Source organism: Myzus persicae, unplaced genomic scaffold (assembly GCF_001856785.1).
Source record: "Myzus persicae strain clone G006 unplaced genomic scaffold, MPER_G0061.0, whole genome shotgun sequence".
Lineage (NCBI taxonomy): Eukaryota > Metazoa > Arthropoda > Insecta > Hemiptera > Aphididae > Myzus > Myzus persicae.
Window position 1 is genome coordinate 198,422 of NW_019104333.1, and position 15,230 is coordinate 213,651.

General features: G+C 29.2%; 1 protein-coding gene across 1 annotated transcript; it reads right to left on the bottom strand.

Annotated features, from left to right (window-relative positions):
• Window positions 1-6,163: 6,163 nt before the first annotated feature.
• LOC111041243 lies at window positions 6,164-14,642 on the bottom strand. Its single transcript, XM_022325464.1, has 20 exons — window positions 14,414-14,642; window positions 11,668-11,843; window positions 11,441-11,590; window positions 11,234-11,369; window positions 10,974-11,172; window positions 10,716-10,905; window positions 10,518-10,650; window positions 10,157-10,435; window positions 9,837-10,048; window positions 9,628-9,766; window positions 9,217-9,488; window positions 8,980-9,153; window positions 8,529-8,915; window positions 8,197-8,451; window positions 7,937-8,109; window positions 7,697-7,850; window positions 7,366-7,627; window positions 7,160-7,306; window positions 6,774-6,927; window positions 6,164-6,692 (listed from the first exon to the last, which is right to left on the bottom strand). Exons 1-20 carry the CDS (start codon window positions 14,440-14,442, stop codon window positions 6,363-6,365), a joined length of 3,951 nt encoding a protein of 1,316 aa, XP_022181156.1. The 5' UTR covers window positions 14,443-14,642; the 3' UTR covers window positions 6,164-6,362.
• Window positions 14,643-15,230: the final 588 nt, after the last annotated feature.

The following is a 15,230-nucleotide window of genomic DNA, read 5'->3' on the forward strand; positions in this document are numbered from 1 at the left end:
CAGCGCTGGGAACGGGAAGGGTGACGCGCACATGGTCGGGGGCGAGTGGCGGTGCCGGTCGTTGTTCGAGCGGCGCGCGCGGTACACGCGGACGAGATTTTCGAACGCACCCGCCGCCAACACCGCCACCTGTGGGACAACGGCGAAACGTCCGTCGGCATTCCAACTATGGGACGACCGTTGGCGGTTTGAAAATGAACAAAAAAAAACATCGCATCGTACCGGTCGGCAGTGAGTTACCTACCTACCCGGCACTCGGCATTGTAATGGGCCCATTATTTACCCTCCCGAACAATACCACGCACCATTTCGAAACTGGTTTCGCGGCGAAATTTCTGGTCGCTGGTGGTACACGACCGCGTTTACGACCGACACCGAGCACATATTTTGGATGTGCGCGGTACCCTCTTCGGACCGTAGTCGTATTCGTCTGCAGCAGTTCCGCAGGCCGCAGCTACCCCCTGTCGTTTCGCCGTGCTCGCATAACGACACGACGGTAATAATGTTACTGCAGCAGCCATGTTATTATTATTACAATATTTTAGTTTATTGCACGCAGCCTCCGATCTCAGTCCTACGGTTATCGATATTTTAGTTATGTTTTAATATTTTGTTTCTTTATTCCATCGTTGCCGCCGCCTCCTCGGAGATTTCGATAATTATTATAATAATATAAATATTACTACGGTTGCTAATCCGGCCCTAACGTGTTTTTGCACATTCGTGCATTCGGCGATTAGGTTAGGTGGCGGCACGTTAGGTACTTACTTTACTGCGGTTTAGTTGTTCAGCATTACTTTACATTATAATAATATTATATTAATTTATATCGGGGTATAGGTATTTCTACTTTTAGGGGGCACATTTTTTTGGTTTTGAAACGTGTGCAGTCGAGTACATTGACAATGATAAAGAAGTCAAAGTAAAGCTGAAAAGTTCCAATATTAGTATAATAAGCAGGGCTCGTAAGTTCATGCACTAAAAAAAGCACAAATAAGCATGCATTCATGCACTAAAAATTGGCAAAATATGCATTAAAATATGCACTAAAAAGTTCGAAAATATGCATTTAAATGCCCTTACATTTTTAAATTATGCACTCAAAATATGCATTATGTAAAATATTTATGAGCAAATTTTAAAATAATAAGAATATATCCATTAATTTTAAAAGTATTTTATTCCTTTTAATTTTTATATATTTAACAACCAAAATTAATAAAATGAATACTTGTGAAGTTCATATAATCATATGGATTTGTCATCTTTATTGATTTTAATTAGGTAGTCATTTTTTGTCTAATTTTTGTACACCATTATCCTGCACCTACAATGAAAATATTTGGAATGAAATATTAGTTATTTGACATTTTCACGACTCTTACAGTTAAACAACTCATCGACGACTGGCGTGTGCAAGAACACTACATACCTGACACCTGTACATGCTTGCACAGGTATCGTTTCGACGACGGAATTGTTTCCGCGGTACTAAGTAAAACGCATAAAATCTAAATAGGGAAATACTAGAAAAGTCAGTAGTCACACGAAAATCAAAATAAATCAAAACACTATCATTCAGTAAACGGGAAAGTAAATAAGAAACAAGAAACATTTCAAATATTTTTCTTAACAATTTTTTTATGAAATAATATGCGCTATAAACTCTAAAAAAACGATTATATGCCAAATATGCCTTTACACCTAAAACATGCAAAAACATGCATTATTAAACTTCATATTATTATTACTATTGTTATGAAACGGATTTGTATCTCAGTTAGCATATTTTTCTGTGTAGCAAAAAAAACATGCAAATGCATGAACTTACGAGCCCTGATAATAAGTCACCGTGGCCTGTCGGTGTCTGCGGTCAGACTGTAAAAGTATTATGCGCAAATAGTACCTAGGTGGGATTAGCACCTAGTGGAAATTAAACCCCCCCCCCTTCTAATCTAATAAATTATTAAATTTATCTCCTCTATGCTTTTAGATTTTGCATGTAATATAAAAAAATTGTATGAAAATTTGATTATAAATAATATACTTCGAAATACTTATTCACATGAAGTTATGATTTGAAACTCGCAATAATAAGATACAATATATAGCTAATTTAAATAAATACATTTTCTTCTATAAATTATGGATCGATAGCATCATATTTTTGCTGTTTCGTATGATAACATATACCTATTATACAGACAATAACACAAAATGTAGTCATAATAAATTCCATTTAGTTTGCAAAAGTTATTTAAATATTGATGAGTCATTAGGAGGTACTCATTAGTCTCGAATAGTTAAATGATTAAACTATGTATAACAAATAACAGAAAAAACAATTTTTTTTTGCCATTTTTAATCAAAACACTATGATTTGTGGCATAGCAATTAACAATAAATAAAATATGATATTCAAATTCAAATTCAAATTCAATTTCACGATTCATAAAAGTGATTACGTTACCTATACAAGGAAGATAGACGATTTAATGAAGGAAATAATAATGGTGATAACAGGAAAAGAATGAGAATAAATGTCTTACGTATATATTTTAAATATCATGCTATTAGATATTTTTCCTCTGCAATTAATATTGAGGAATCATAGAAGTTATGTTTTTGGGTATAGTGCAGTGGAAAACTATCTTTAGGTAGTAGAATGCCTAAATTTTGTTACAAATTTTTTTTTTTCGTTGATTGGCGTTTTTATGGCAATAAACAAAGCGCTACAAGAATCGGTTAGAAAAACAAAGTTTCTCGAAAGTATAAAGTCTTATGTCTTATTAGTTATTTGTACATTATGATAAATATTACAAGCACAATTATTCATAACACAGGTGACTTCATTTCATATTTCAGTAATTAAAAATGTCTACAATAAAGTAAATATGAAATCATAATTCCTAGCAAAAACGAAAGCAATACATTTATGATTTTCACAGACAGTAGTACATCAAGTATTAAATATTTTAACTCAAGTATAAGATGCACAAGTGGGTAGGTACTTGTAATGTTGTATGGGATTTCACGTTTGATATTGATACTATGTGAAATTGAATATCTATGCCATTGTTATTTACAAATGTTATTCATATACAATTAATATATAATTATTATAATTCATTACAAGTGATAAGATTTAAAATTCAAAAAATGTTGGTGTTAACTTCGCAGTGTATTTTGATTACTATGAAAATGTAAAGTCGTCAAATTATTTAAAATTTAAATACATATTTTTAAAAATCGATTCACTAATTTAAATATTCAAATGTTATGCTATCGTGGTGTATACATTATATTAATTATACTTTATACTTTCATTGCGTTAAAATTGTTCACATTATTGTATACTTCATAGGTAGGTACAACTATACTATTCATTTGATTGTATAAGCTGTCACAGTTATATCTTTTGATAAAATCTCCAATAAAAATTATTATTTTTCTAAACATATTTTAATGTAGGTGTTATATACATTTGTTGATCTTATAATACATTATGACTCATAATTTGTGAGTAAAGTACTATTATTATTTATATGTTATTAATAATTTTAAAAATCCAATCCAAATTTTGTTAAACTAATATAATTCAAAAACCGGAATACAAATTTTAAACTCTTTAAATAAATATAATACATACAAATGATAATATTCTAGATAAATGATCATGACCAATGATTATAATAGTTAAATAATTTATTAATTAGGTATTATATTGTTTCGTTTTAGTTGAAATATTATTTTAAATTGCATTGAAGTGCCTTGGAAAAAGTATAGTGATACAACATAACATACACTTACAGAAGTTAATAAGTCTATACTAACTATATGTACTCGAAAGGGGATAATGATTATTGACTAAACTTTTGTTGTTTAGTATATGGACTGGTATGGCGTGGGGGTTGTCCTAGGTCAAAAAACGTGTTCTGAGTGCAAGCATCGGTCGGTGTCACTAGTTCCCGGATGGGTGATCACCCGTGTTTTATTTACAATCCATCAAATCCTCGCCACACATACACGTGTGCTGAACCCACCGTACCCCCAACAAATGTTAATGGCCATAGTTGCCGGGCTTTTTAAAACGTATACGTCAAACAATTAAATTCCAAATAACATATTATTTATTAAATTACGAGTATCATAAAAAAATGTTTTTAATATTGATTTTAAAAACAATTTAACCTTACCTTATAAATACTGCTATAAAATCGATTATTTTAGTGAATATTTTAGAAAAATAAAATACATGACGAATGGTTCAAATACCAGAACAACTGTTCACTTCCAGAGACACATTTTCAGATTCATCAGGTCTTACATTTGTTTACCTCCTTCCACCAAAAATCATAAAGATTGAAAATTGACAAATACAAAATATATAATCATACAAAAAAATGTGTCACTTTGAGTGACTTTGATTAGCACCACCCCGTCCACTCCGTAAATATACGTCTTTGGACTAGTATATATACTATACTATACGTCTATACATGATGATTTTAAAGTACGCATACTTAAAGTCTGGTTACCATTTGTAAAATGACTAACACAACTAAGAATCACGGAACCATTTTATCAAGGTAGTAATTATTGAAAAAATGCAATTATACATTTTTATTATTTTATAATATGACAACATTTTGAACAAAAAGATAAAAAAAAATAAATAGTTTAACATTCGTTCTATATACATAATAATCATAATTAAATTACTACTTAATTACATTTAATATTAGCACTTTGATCTATCAGTATAAACATATATAAGCTATAATAACAGCTATAGTAATACTTATACATCGATGTTTGTTAGTATAAAAAATACCTTATTCATTTTTTATTCTTAGGTATTTTATATTATAATGATTTTATTACTATATACATAATATATTTATTGCTATGTATTATAAAAACATTTTTTATTTGTATAGAAATAAACACAATTTAAGGCAAAGTTAACACATCAAATCGTTTTTAGAAATTATATGTCTTTTAAATTTCTTAAATACTGTTTTTAGTACTTATCTTTTTTTTTTATTTATCCTCTTAGTTTCTATGGCCATTCTCATTCTGGATTTGTATTTATATTTTATATTTTTAAATATATTAAAATGCTAAATAAAAATTACCAAAAGTATAGCACTCAATACTTTTAGTAGTGGTAACTGGTAGGTACGACTGTATGGCTCAACGATTATTTATAATTATTTATACTGCTATAGTTTTTTCAGGTAACTATCGTCTTAGTTTTTTTTTTGTTTTCAAATCTATAAAGAAGTATATATACATTCAAATGAATCATTGAATTAAAATTTAGTTTTTAAAAATTATAATTTGAATCCAATTGCTGTTTGTAAGTTAAAATAAGTGCCATAACGTTTGAATTAATAAAATAAAAATGAAAACTTAAAAACAAATACCATCAATTAGAGTTAATGGTATCTAATTAATATTTTGTAACTTATATTTACATAATTTATAAGTCTCAATAGACATAATATAGATTATAGGCACAATAAATTATACTCAGTAGATAGCAATGAGATTTTAAGTATTGTTAAAGATTATTTAGTTCTTTACTGCCAACTTTAACTTTTCTAAATAATACTGTATGATTTATTATTATAATTTTAATACATCATTTCGTATAAACACAAAAAAGTTGGCAGAATACAGTAGTACACATTTAAATTTAAATACCTACATATGTTATACCTACATACTTTATACAACATATATTTGTACATATACATTTATAAGTAATACAAGTACAAATTATAAATAAAAATTTTAAAACTAAAAAGCGTATTTTAATTTATGATACAATTATATGATTTTGGTGAAAACTATTCTTTGAAACTTTAAAAGAAAAACATTATTTTTACTTTTTAGCTCATTAGAAAATGGAAGTACCTACTTATTTGTTTTACATCTTAATGCATCTGATTATAAAAAAATCAAAATTAGATGCTGTACTAACAGTCTTGACTAAATGTTTTCTGATTTTCAAGTACCTAGTATTTATAATAATATTTAAAGAGCAATTATTTTTAAACAAAATTACTAACAATTAACATACTACATAATTAAAAAAACTTAGTTATAAATAATATAAATTTATTTTATTCCTAATCAATTATGGCATTATTTTTAATGAATTGTTACCTGATTATTTAGTATATTTGTGCTGATGATAAAACCGTTCTTTATTTATTTGTATATAGCACAACAATTATTCAATTGATTTAAATAAAGTTGTGAGTTTATAGAGTACCTATTAAATAGATCTTGGTAATATCATGCAATTGATAAAATGTAAATAATGGTTAACTAAAATTAATAATATTTTTTAATTAAATAATAATTGATTCCTCAGGAAATTGAAAATTTTTTCTAAACGGCCTTCTTCTACCCTTTAACCTTCTAAATGGTCGAGATCTTATTGTATGAGGAGGTGGTAATAAATCTACTTCTTCTAAAAACCTTGAACCTCTTTCTGGAGGGATTAAAAATGAGGGCACATCTGGTCTAGATGATAATATCAACGGGTCTTTGCTCAGCAAACTTTGTTCAACAAATCCAGAACATTGTGCAGCACAAACATCATCTTGCATCATTTTATCGATCCCGACTTCATTCATCAAGCGACCACAGTCAGTTACTCTTAATGAAGCACAATTAGACTATAAATAGATTTATAAAATATATGTTAGTATTATGAATATTTAAAATATAATAAATATGTATGAATATAAAATACTTACACCTTCAGATGTACAAATACAGCTTGTACAAGGTGAAGGCAAATGTGATTCACCAACTGCAACAATATGACCGTTAATATTGCAACCTTGTTGATTATCTTTCCACAGAGTTAAGTCGATTGATGGTAGTACTGGACAAGGAAGACGTGGATTTCTTGAATAAAAATAAAAAATATGTTTAGACAATTTTATGTTTAAAGAGAGCCACTAGTTAAAAAATTAATATATTCCCTTAAGCATTTATTTATGGTTTATTAATTCATATACAAATTTATGAATTAAACATTTAGTTACCTACCTATTTATACCTATAATATATTTAATTATATTTAAATTTTAAACTAAATAAACTATAGTTAAAAATTATTGTTATTTTATTTACTTACAGGTAATCATTTGGTTGATCAAATGCTGCCTTTTGTAAATCACTGGGTACATCCATATTTTCACATAATATTTTAGCTAATGTTGCTTTTCGGATTTCCGCAAGTTGAGCTTCAGAAAATCTAAAAAATGGGTTATCAGATTCAAACCTGTGAAAAAAAATTTTTAAATCACGTAACAAAAACAGGTTAAATCCGAAAAAAATTACCAAAAACGATCACACTGTTTTAGGTGTCTAAATTGTAAGCCTATGATGCATGCAAAAGTTGGCCCCACGAGGCCACCTTTCACTGGATATTCACTTAAACCACCAGGGAATAAGTCTATATCGTCTGGACTGGCATATATCGTTTTGAACCTGACAATAACTTCTGGAGACAGTTCTCTCGTCAAATCTTCCCAAGTATTTGCACGTCGAAGACCACATCTTGCTCTAAACGAGTTATATGATGGTATACCATGGTCGCGTCCTAAGAATTTCAATAATAAGATTTATGTAAAAAATATTTTTACGTTTTTAATAGTTTAATACTACATGCCTCTTTGAATATTTAAAGCGGGCAAATCTTGTCCAGAATGTGGTACTTTTACGTTTTCAAACAAATGATTAGTAATTTCACCAGTAACAAATTGATCTAAATTTTCCATAGGTGTGCTCACTTGACCTCTTACTATTTCATCAATCATTTGATCCTAAAATAACAATGGCGAGTTTCAGTAATAATAAATAAAATAAATTCAAGTAATCTTTATGTACACAATGTAAAACTAAAACTAACCCTATAAATTACGTCAGGATTGAAAAATACATCTCTCAGTAACAATGCTGGTTCCAAAGGATGATATGATGGTGACATTCTAGGAATATGAGGTCTCAATAAACTATGGCCTATTCGAAAAGCGGCTACAGCAAATTCAGTAAAAGGTCCCGGGTGACAATCGGGAGAATAACCTTAAAATTATATTAATAGTTATTAATAACATCATGCTATAGTGATGGATTATAGGTATTTTTATAAGCACTATTAAAAAAAACTACTTTTGTAATATCCAGCTGAAGAAAGTCTTAAGTCATATTTATCCACAGCATCCCAACCTAAGATACGTGGCAAGAATTCGTTGTATACAATTTGTTGATAAGTTGCTGTAAATATTTTTCTTGTATTTTGGTATATTATTTCGTCATTCCAGTGTGGATTAAGTCTGTGTAAAACTTCGGCAATGCGATTGTGTTCTCTCATAAAAATTGTGTGGAGGGAAGTTAATCCAGCTTGTTCACTCACTCGACCGTCGCCTGAAATATTATACAAATATAATAAATAAATAATAATAACCCATAATGTATTAATTTAATATAAATACTTTACAAACCTCCTATAAAACAGTAGCCAGATGAAGCTTTGCATTCTGGATGTATAGACGATTGAGGCATTAAATCTTTTCTGTGTGGTATATGATGCACTGTAACATTTAACTTTCCAATGTGAAATGCCCTAAGGTCTTTAGCCATACATGAATCTGAACCATAAACGCTAGACAGATCTAAGTACGCAGAATTCTGATTGGTTTGGTCTCTAGGACCCATACGTTGTTGACCCGGTAGAGATCTCATAAACGGTAAACACATTCTTTCACCGGTAGATGGATTTATACGTGGATAAAATGGATCACCGTCAGGTATTTGTATAGGCATGCATTCTGGATGAACTGTTATGGGACTATCGCATGATCGGCAGTCAGGTATAGAAGAGAAATAACCTAAAAAGTTCCAGTAGTAATTTTGGAATAATCATAAAAATCAAACACTGGAAGATAGGTTTACCTTTGTGAACTGGTGTAAATGTTATGTCATGGTCTAAGATCTGAGCGAATTGCATAAGCATTAGTGTGTAACGGCCGTGTAAATGACTGATGTCTGGATGAGACATAGCACTCACTAATCGAGCCGATGGTAATGGTATACCAGTCACGGATGTCACTCTTGGATGATTTATTCCTAAACAAATATATCGTTTATCAATAAAATATTTTACGTTAAAATAAATTTGTTGAGGTTTACCATTTTCATAAGCAGCTGGCATCAGACGTTGAAAAGTCGTCAACGCTTTGCCGAAATTTGGATTGTTTAAATTATTACAGTAGCCACTAAATGATCTATACGGGTTATGAGGGTCACAAGGATGTGTTTCAATAGGACATTCACCGTCACTGAAATGTATCGGCGGAGTATAAAGTTCCGTGAATTGTAAGCTATCGAAAAAGTTATGTCCTAAAGAATTTAAGTTAAATAATGGATCACCACTAATGTCCAAGACTTGACGACGACGACGTCTAAAACACATGCATGCAAAATATGTATGAGCAATGGCCTATGGTATTTCAGATAATAATAATTAGGTATTTAAATATAATTTTAATTTGTCTATTAAACAGTATGTATGATATATCATATACGTAATATGTAACTAACCGTTTTTCTAATGATTTCAATACTTCTTTTGAAGCGTATTCAAATAATAATGAGTTATTTGCCAATATTAATGATGATTTACTTGCTTTACTAAATGCAGCAGCTGTCCCAAGGGGAGACTTTGGGTCTACTCCTCCTTCTATAGAAATAAAATAAAATATTACGTTAATTTAAATCTTATACCTAATATATATATAGTATTAACATACTTTTTGACCATAACAGAAATTCAGTTTGCTTTCTTCTGCTAACGTCATCTTCGGCCTTTCTCCACGCTTCTCTTACTAGAATTTGATTGTTAATCTGTTCAGAATCTTGTTCCGTTTTATTAACTGTCATTTGGTCGTTACCGATCACTGAATTATCTTTCCATTGGTAAATATCTAGTTTAGAATGTTGGTCACAATTTATTGGATGATTTCTGAAAGTAAATAATAAAAGTTAGACACGTATTTACGCTACAAAAACTACACAGTAAAATAAAGATATATTATGTTTTAGACTCTATAAATTAAATTGAAAAAATTACAAATAATCATCTCGATCGATAAACGCTTTTGGTTGTATCATCGTTACGTCTTTAAAGTTTTCACAAATAATTCCAGCCAATGTGCTTTGTCTGATCTCTTGCAATTGACTTTTGCTATACGTAGATGGGGGGAAATCGTTCTCATACCAAAATCGATCACTATTCTTGATCAAAGAAAACTGATTTGCGAGTAAACAAGAAAATGTTTGACCAAAAACAGCTCCTTTCAATGGTGTTTCCAGTAAACCTCCAGATAGCAAGTCTATGTCACTGTAAGTTCTATTAAAAAATATTTACACTATAAGTAAAATGTAATAATTAGATCACTTTGTTAGATACAGTTAATTGATTTTTTATATACCTGTATAATGTTTTATTAATTTTGTCTACACCTTGATCAACAGATTGAAATGATCCACTTGAACATACATTTTTCCATACCTTATAACCAGGGATTTTCATTTGTCTACCCAAATTCAATAACATCTCGATATCTATTAATTGTTTGTCAAAATAATTATTGTGTTCATCATAAAATATATTTAACATTATCATTCACTTTTTTTTGGTAAACTGTAGTTTTCAGTATCGCCTAAATTGTTTTGATTGTATTTATCGAAAATAATTGCAGGCAACAAGGGTAAAACCGTTGCATATACGCTTTGCATAGTTCCAGGTTGATTAGAACTTGAATAACCTGAGTAATATCCATGTTTTAATGGATTTAGATTCCACTCATTCATCATTGCCTGCCAAAATTAAGTTCTCACAACACTTAAAATTGAATTGATAGTCGATCGATTAAAAAATTACTCACGTGTCCAATGACATTGGGAATAAATTCGTAATACGTGATGTGTTGCAATTGAGCAATTGTTATTCGTTTAGCTTCTTCAAAAAGCGTATTGTTTGACCATCTTGGATTGACATCCCTCAATTTTTCAACTAGACGATTATGTTCCAATATTAATAGATTATGAATTGTTGTCGAATAATCGGAGGTTCCGGACGTAGAGCTAAAATAAAACTAATTAAAATATGCATGCATATTTTTGTATACAATTTATACAAACAAACCTAGAACACAGAGTCTTTTTTAGATGACCCGACTGAGATTTAGTGACTTTCATGGTGGATGCTTCACAAGAAACACTATTGTATATCGGAGATGCATCTAAGAAACTAGTCGCAGCGTTCATAAAAACAGCATTGTCTAAACATTATAAAATACAAAATGTATACATTTTATATCATACGATCATAAGATGTATTCAATCTGTTTACCAGTTATATTTTCCATGGCTAAATCCAACCTGATAAAATCGGCCCACATCCCCGACATAACAGTTAAATGTTTATTGCCAGCTATTGAAGACCTACTTAATACTTCTGCCACATCCGAAGCCTCTGGCCATTTAGTCGAATACGACTCATCTTAAAAATTACAAACAATAACAATTGAGCACAGATTTCGTTTTAAACAATTAGGTAGGGTTATGCATTGACATTACTTTGAACTTCCGATGGAAATTGAAGAAACGGTGAGTTCCGTTTGCCCCAATTCGGCCGATGAACGTTATTGCATCGTCCGTCAGCGTTCCTGTACTTACTCACTGTGCATTTTTCATCAACGGAACAACTCGCAGTTGTAATAAATATAAGATATGCTCCCAGCATCAGGAACAACCTAATTAAATTAATATTATTTTTTTAGAAATCAACATTACGATTGCGTTGATTGTATATGTGTAAAAACGAGCGACAAGTTGAACTACTGTGGATTCTAATATCACTTTCACTACAAAAAATGTATTTAATATGTTTTACTGTTAACTGATTTTTAAAGCAAAATGTAATATTTAGAGACAAATGAACAGTATATATTGTGTACTTTTTATAACCATTATGCCACTGTAAGAATTTCAATTAACTAATTAATTTCAGTGTCATTGAGTGTATAGTAGTATCACGCCGAGACGTAACTATATGTGAGACAGCTGTCATGTTGTCATGTGATGTAGCTGCCTGCAGGGTACATCAGTAATAGTAAATGATGGGTATAGACGTATAATAAACGGATATGTTATTCAAATATTTTAAGCATTAAATCTAGTACTTGCATTTGTATAGATACCTATATAATTTTCCTCTATGTCGAATTTTAGTAGATTTATATTATTAGACATAGTTTTACATTAATCTTAAATTAGTATGTTGAAAAAGATCTTACTGTGCTCATACTTTTTCTAGGATTGAGAAAGCAGCTATATTGAACACGTGCCATACATTTTTAAAATAAAACATTAATGAAGTTGTATTGATTTTAGTTTTTCGGCATTCAAAATGTCGATGAACCAATTAGGACATGTGTATAATGTTTTTTATTCTTAAAAAGACTTAGAGATGTATTTTAAATTTTAGATTTTTTAAATTTAATCTATGTTTCTAATAATATTTATTTAGGTCATATGAATATATGAGTAACTAATAATTTGAAACTAATATAGTACCTAACGACGTTTACCTACCTATATATCTTATGAATTTGATTAATATAGACATGCAACCATGCAAGTAAATTTAGCTTATACGTTTTTCACGCCTATATCAATTCAACGAAGTCACTTTTTACATATGCAATATTATCTTTGAACGAAATAATTTGTTATTAGATATTTACATAAGATATAATAAAATAATTTATTATTTTACGAATGTAACACTGTCCAAATGGCATAATTTAAAACATTTTACAACTATAACAGCAATTTTTTGCACTTGACAATATGGGCAAATAAAAAATGTATACCGTTTCCTATACATGTATATTATTACAAGCAAGTTAGGGAAATTGACCTGAACAGTAACATGTACAATATAGTCTATCCTAATGTATTGATCATTTCAAATAAATTTTTCAAGTGTTCAAATACATTTTTCAAGTGTTCAAAGTACATCTTATAAAATATCAAAATTATTTTGTTTATACAATTTTACATTTCCTAAACGAAAAATTTAAAAGCAATCAATAATGCTCACTGAATGTATTATTTTTTGAACACAGATTTGTGATAAATATAAGTGATATAACATAAAAACATTAACACAATCAAAGCAAATTTAAACAATGTGTTCATGATTTTAGAGATGTGACATAATTAGTGACAATTTAATGATTTTAATATTCATAAATGTTATTCATCCCACATTACCAACTTCACCTAGAAAAATGTGCACTAGTACCTCACCCAAATATTTACATAACATTTAACGTAACACGTATCATGCATTGTAGAAAGTTTTGATTATTCATATTTCCTAAAGCAACTGACATATTTTAAGAAAAAAACATGTTTATTTATCACGTGTTCTTACTCAAAGGACTTATGATATAATGTATTTAAAAAAATATGATAACAATAATGATAAGCGAAAAAAAAATACAATATTAGATCGTCAATTTTTATTATATGGGTAATGAATCTTATTATAAAATATAAATAAACTATGCTTAATAAAAAATACCTATTACAGTAGCTATTTTTATGAAAAACAAAAAAACAATTTTTTTTATAACAATTCGAAATTTGCAATTGTACCATACATACCTAAAATATGTCGATATCAAAATAAATATTATAATAATATATTAGTTTAAAATATGAATATAATAAATTAAGTTATTTTTTTGATTTTTATAACACATGTAAGTAATAAAATAATGAATAAATACTATAATATTTAATTTAAATAAATAAAAATGTCAATGCTTTAGGTGTATTGTTTAAGTACCCAGATACATTTAAACGCGTGTTAATGATTTTCGTTTCTATAAAAAAATAACTTAAGTAGTTATAAACAGAACAGTATTTGATATTTATGATCGATAGCTTGGATTAATTTTTCTTATTTTATATATTCTTTGGTTTCTAAGGCATAGGTATGTATTATGTATATTATTATTTTTTTATTATTATTAAATAAAGTTTGTGACATCAGTGGTCATTGGAAGAACATACATTTTTAGTAATTACAAAAAAAAAATGTTATTTACATGGGTTATTTAATGTATAATACCTATAGTCTATACCTTTATTGACATCAAATAAGTAAAATAATTAAATATTCATGGATACTGATTAGATTTTGTTGAGCAGTTTTGATTCGAGTAGGAATTCCAAAGTGGCTCTAACGTTGAGTGGGTCTCATATTATTATAATTATTATTAATTAGTACTCGTAATTACTGTGGTCTTACCTCAACCGTAGCGATTTAGGAACCTCCATGTTGGTGTATTTCCCTCAAGTCGGTTTTGATTAATCAACTTTTATTGATTATAATTTATATATAAAGGTAAATAATACAATGTAAAAACAAAACGATTTGACTCAGTAAGTCAGACAATACGTAGCGTGCACATCATTATATTCGTCCGAATTAACCGCCGTTACGAGCGCTCACAAATCACAAACTAATACTATCACTCTTCACTATACGTACCGATTCGCAGACGAAGAACGCCCTTGTCCACCAACATGTCCTCCTACTTTTCACTGTTAAACGCGAAGTGTAATACTACTTTCCCTATCGTTTGTTATTGGATAACAAAACGACGAAAAAAGGAGCGTGGAATAAACTGTATTTTTAATATTAATAATTAATATTCATTATACCTATTGATATTCAACACGCGACATAGTGTCATACGCTGTCACAGAGCCACATAGGTATACGTCAGCAAATAATCGACACATTTTTATAATTTTTCGAAAAAAAATATTAAATATAAGCATACAGCAATATCAATCGGAGGTTTAATTTTTAGTAACAAAGTCGTATAATAAGATATTTTAATATTATACAAAAGGAGTAACTTAGTGCCTTATAATAGTGTTTTCCTCAGAATCGTCCGAAATTATAAAAACATATCATACTATCTACTACATATTTTGTATTTTAACAATATTATATTTTTTTGGACGATATTAATGTCAGATGATCAATTATAATATGTTATGGACAAACAGCGTTTTAATAAACAATTATCAAATTATTATATTTTTTCAGTTACCTA

Bases quoted from the DNA above. Each gene is read 5' to 3' on its own strand.
- LOC111041243 (XM_022325464.1), bottom strand. From the start codon at position 14,442: ATGGAGGTTCCTAAATCGCTACGGTTGAG. The intron at 11,591-11,667 runs GTAATGTCAATG...GTAATTTTTAAG, and splicing joins ATTTCCATCGGAAGTTCAAA to ATGAGTCGTATTCGACTAAA. The intron at 9,154-9,216 runs GTAAACCTCAAC...ATATTTGTTTAG, and splicing joins GCCAGCTGCTTATGAAAATG to GAATAAATCATCCAAGAGTG.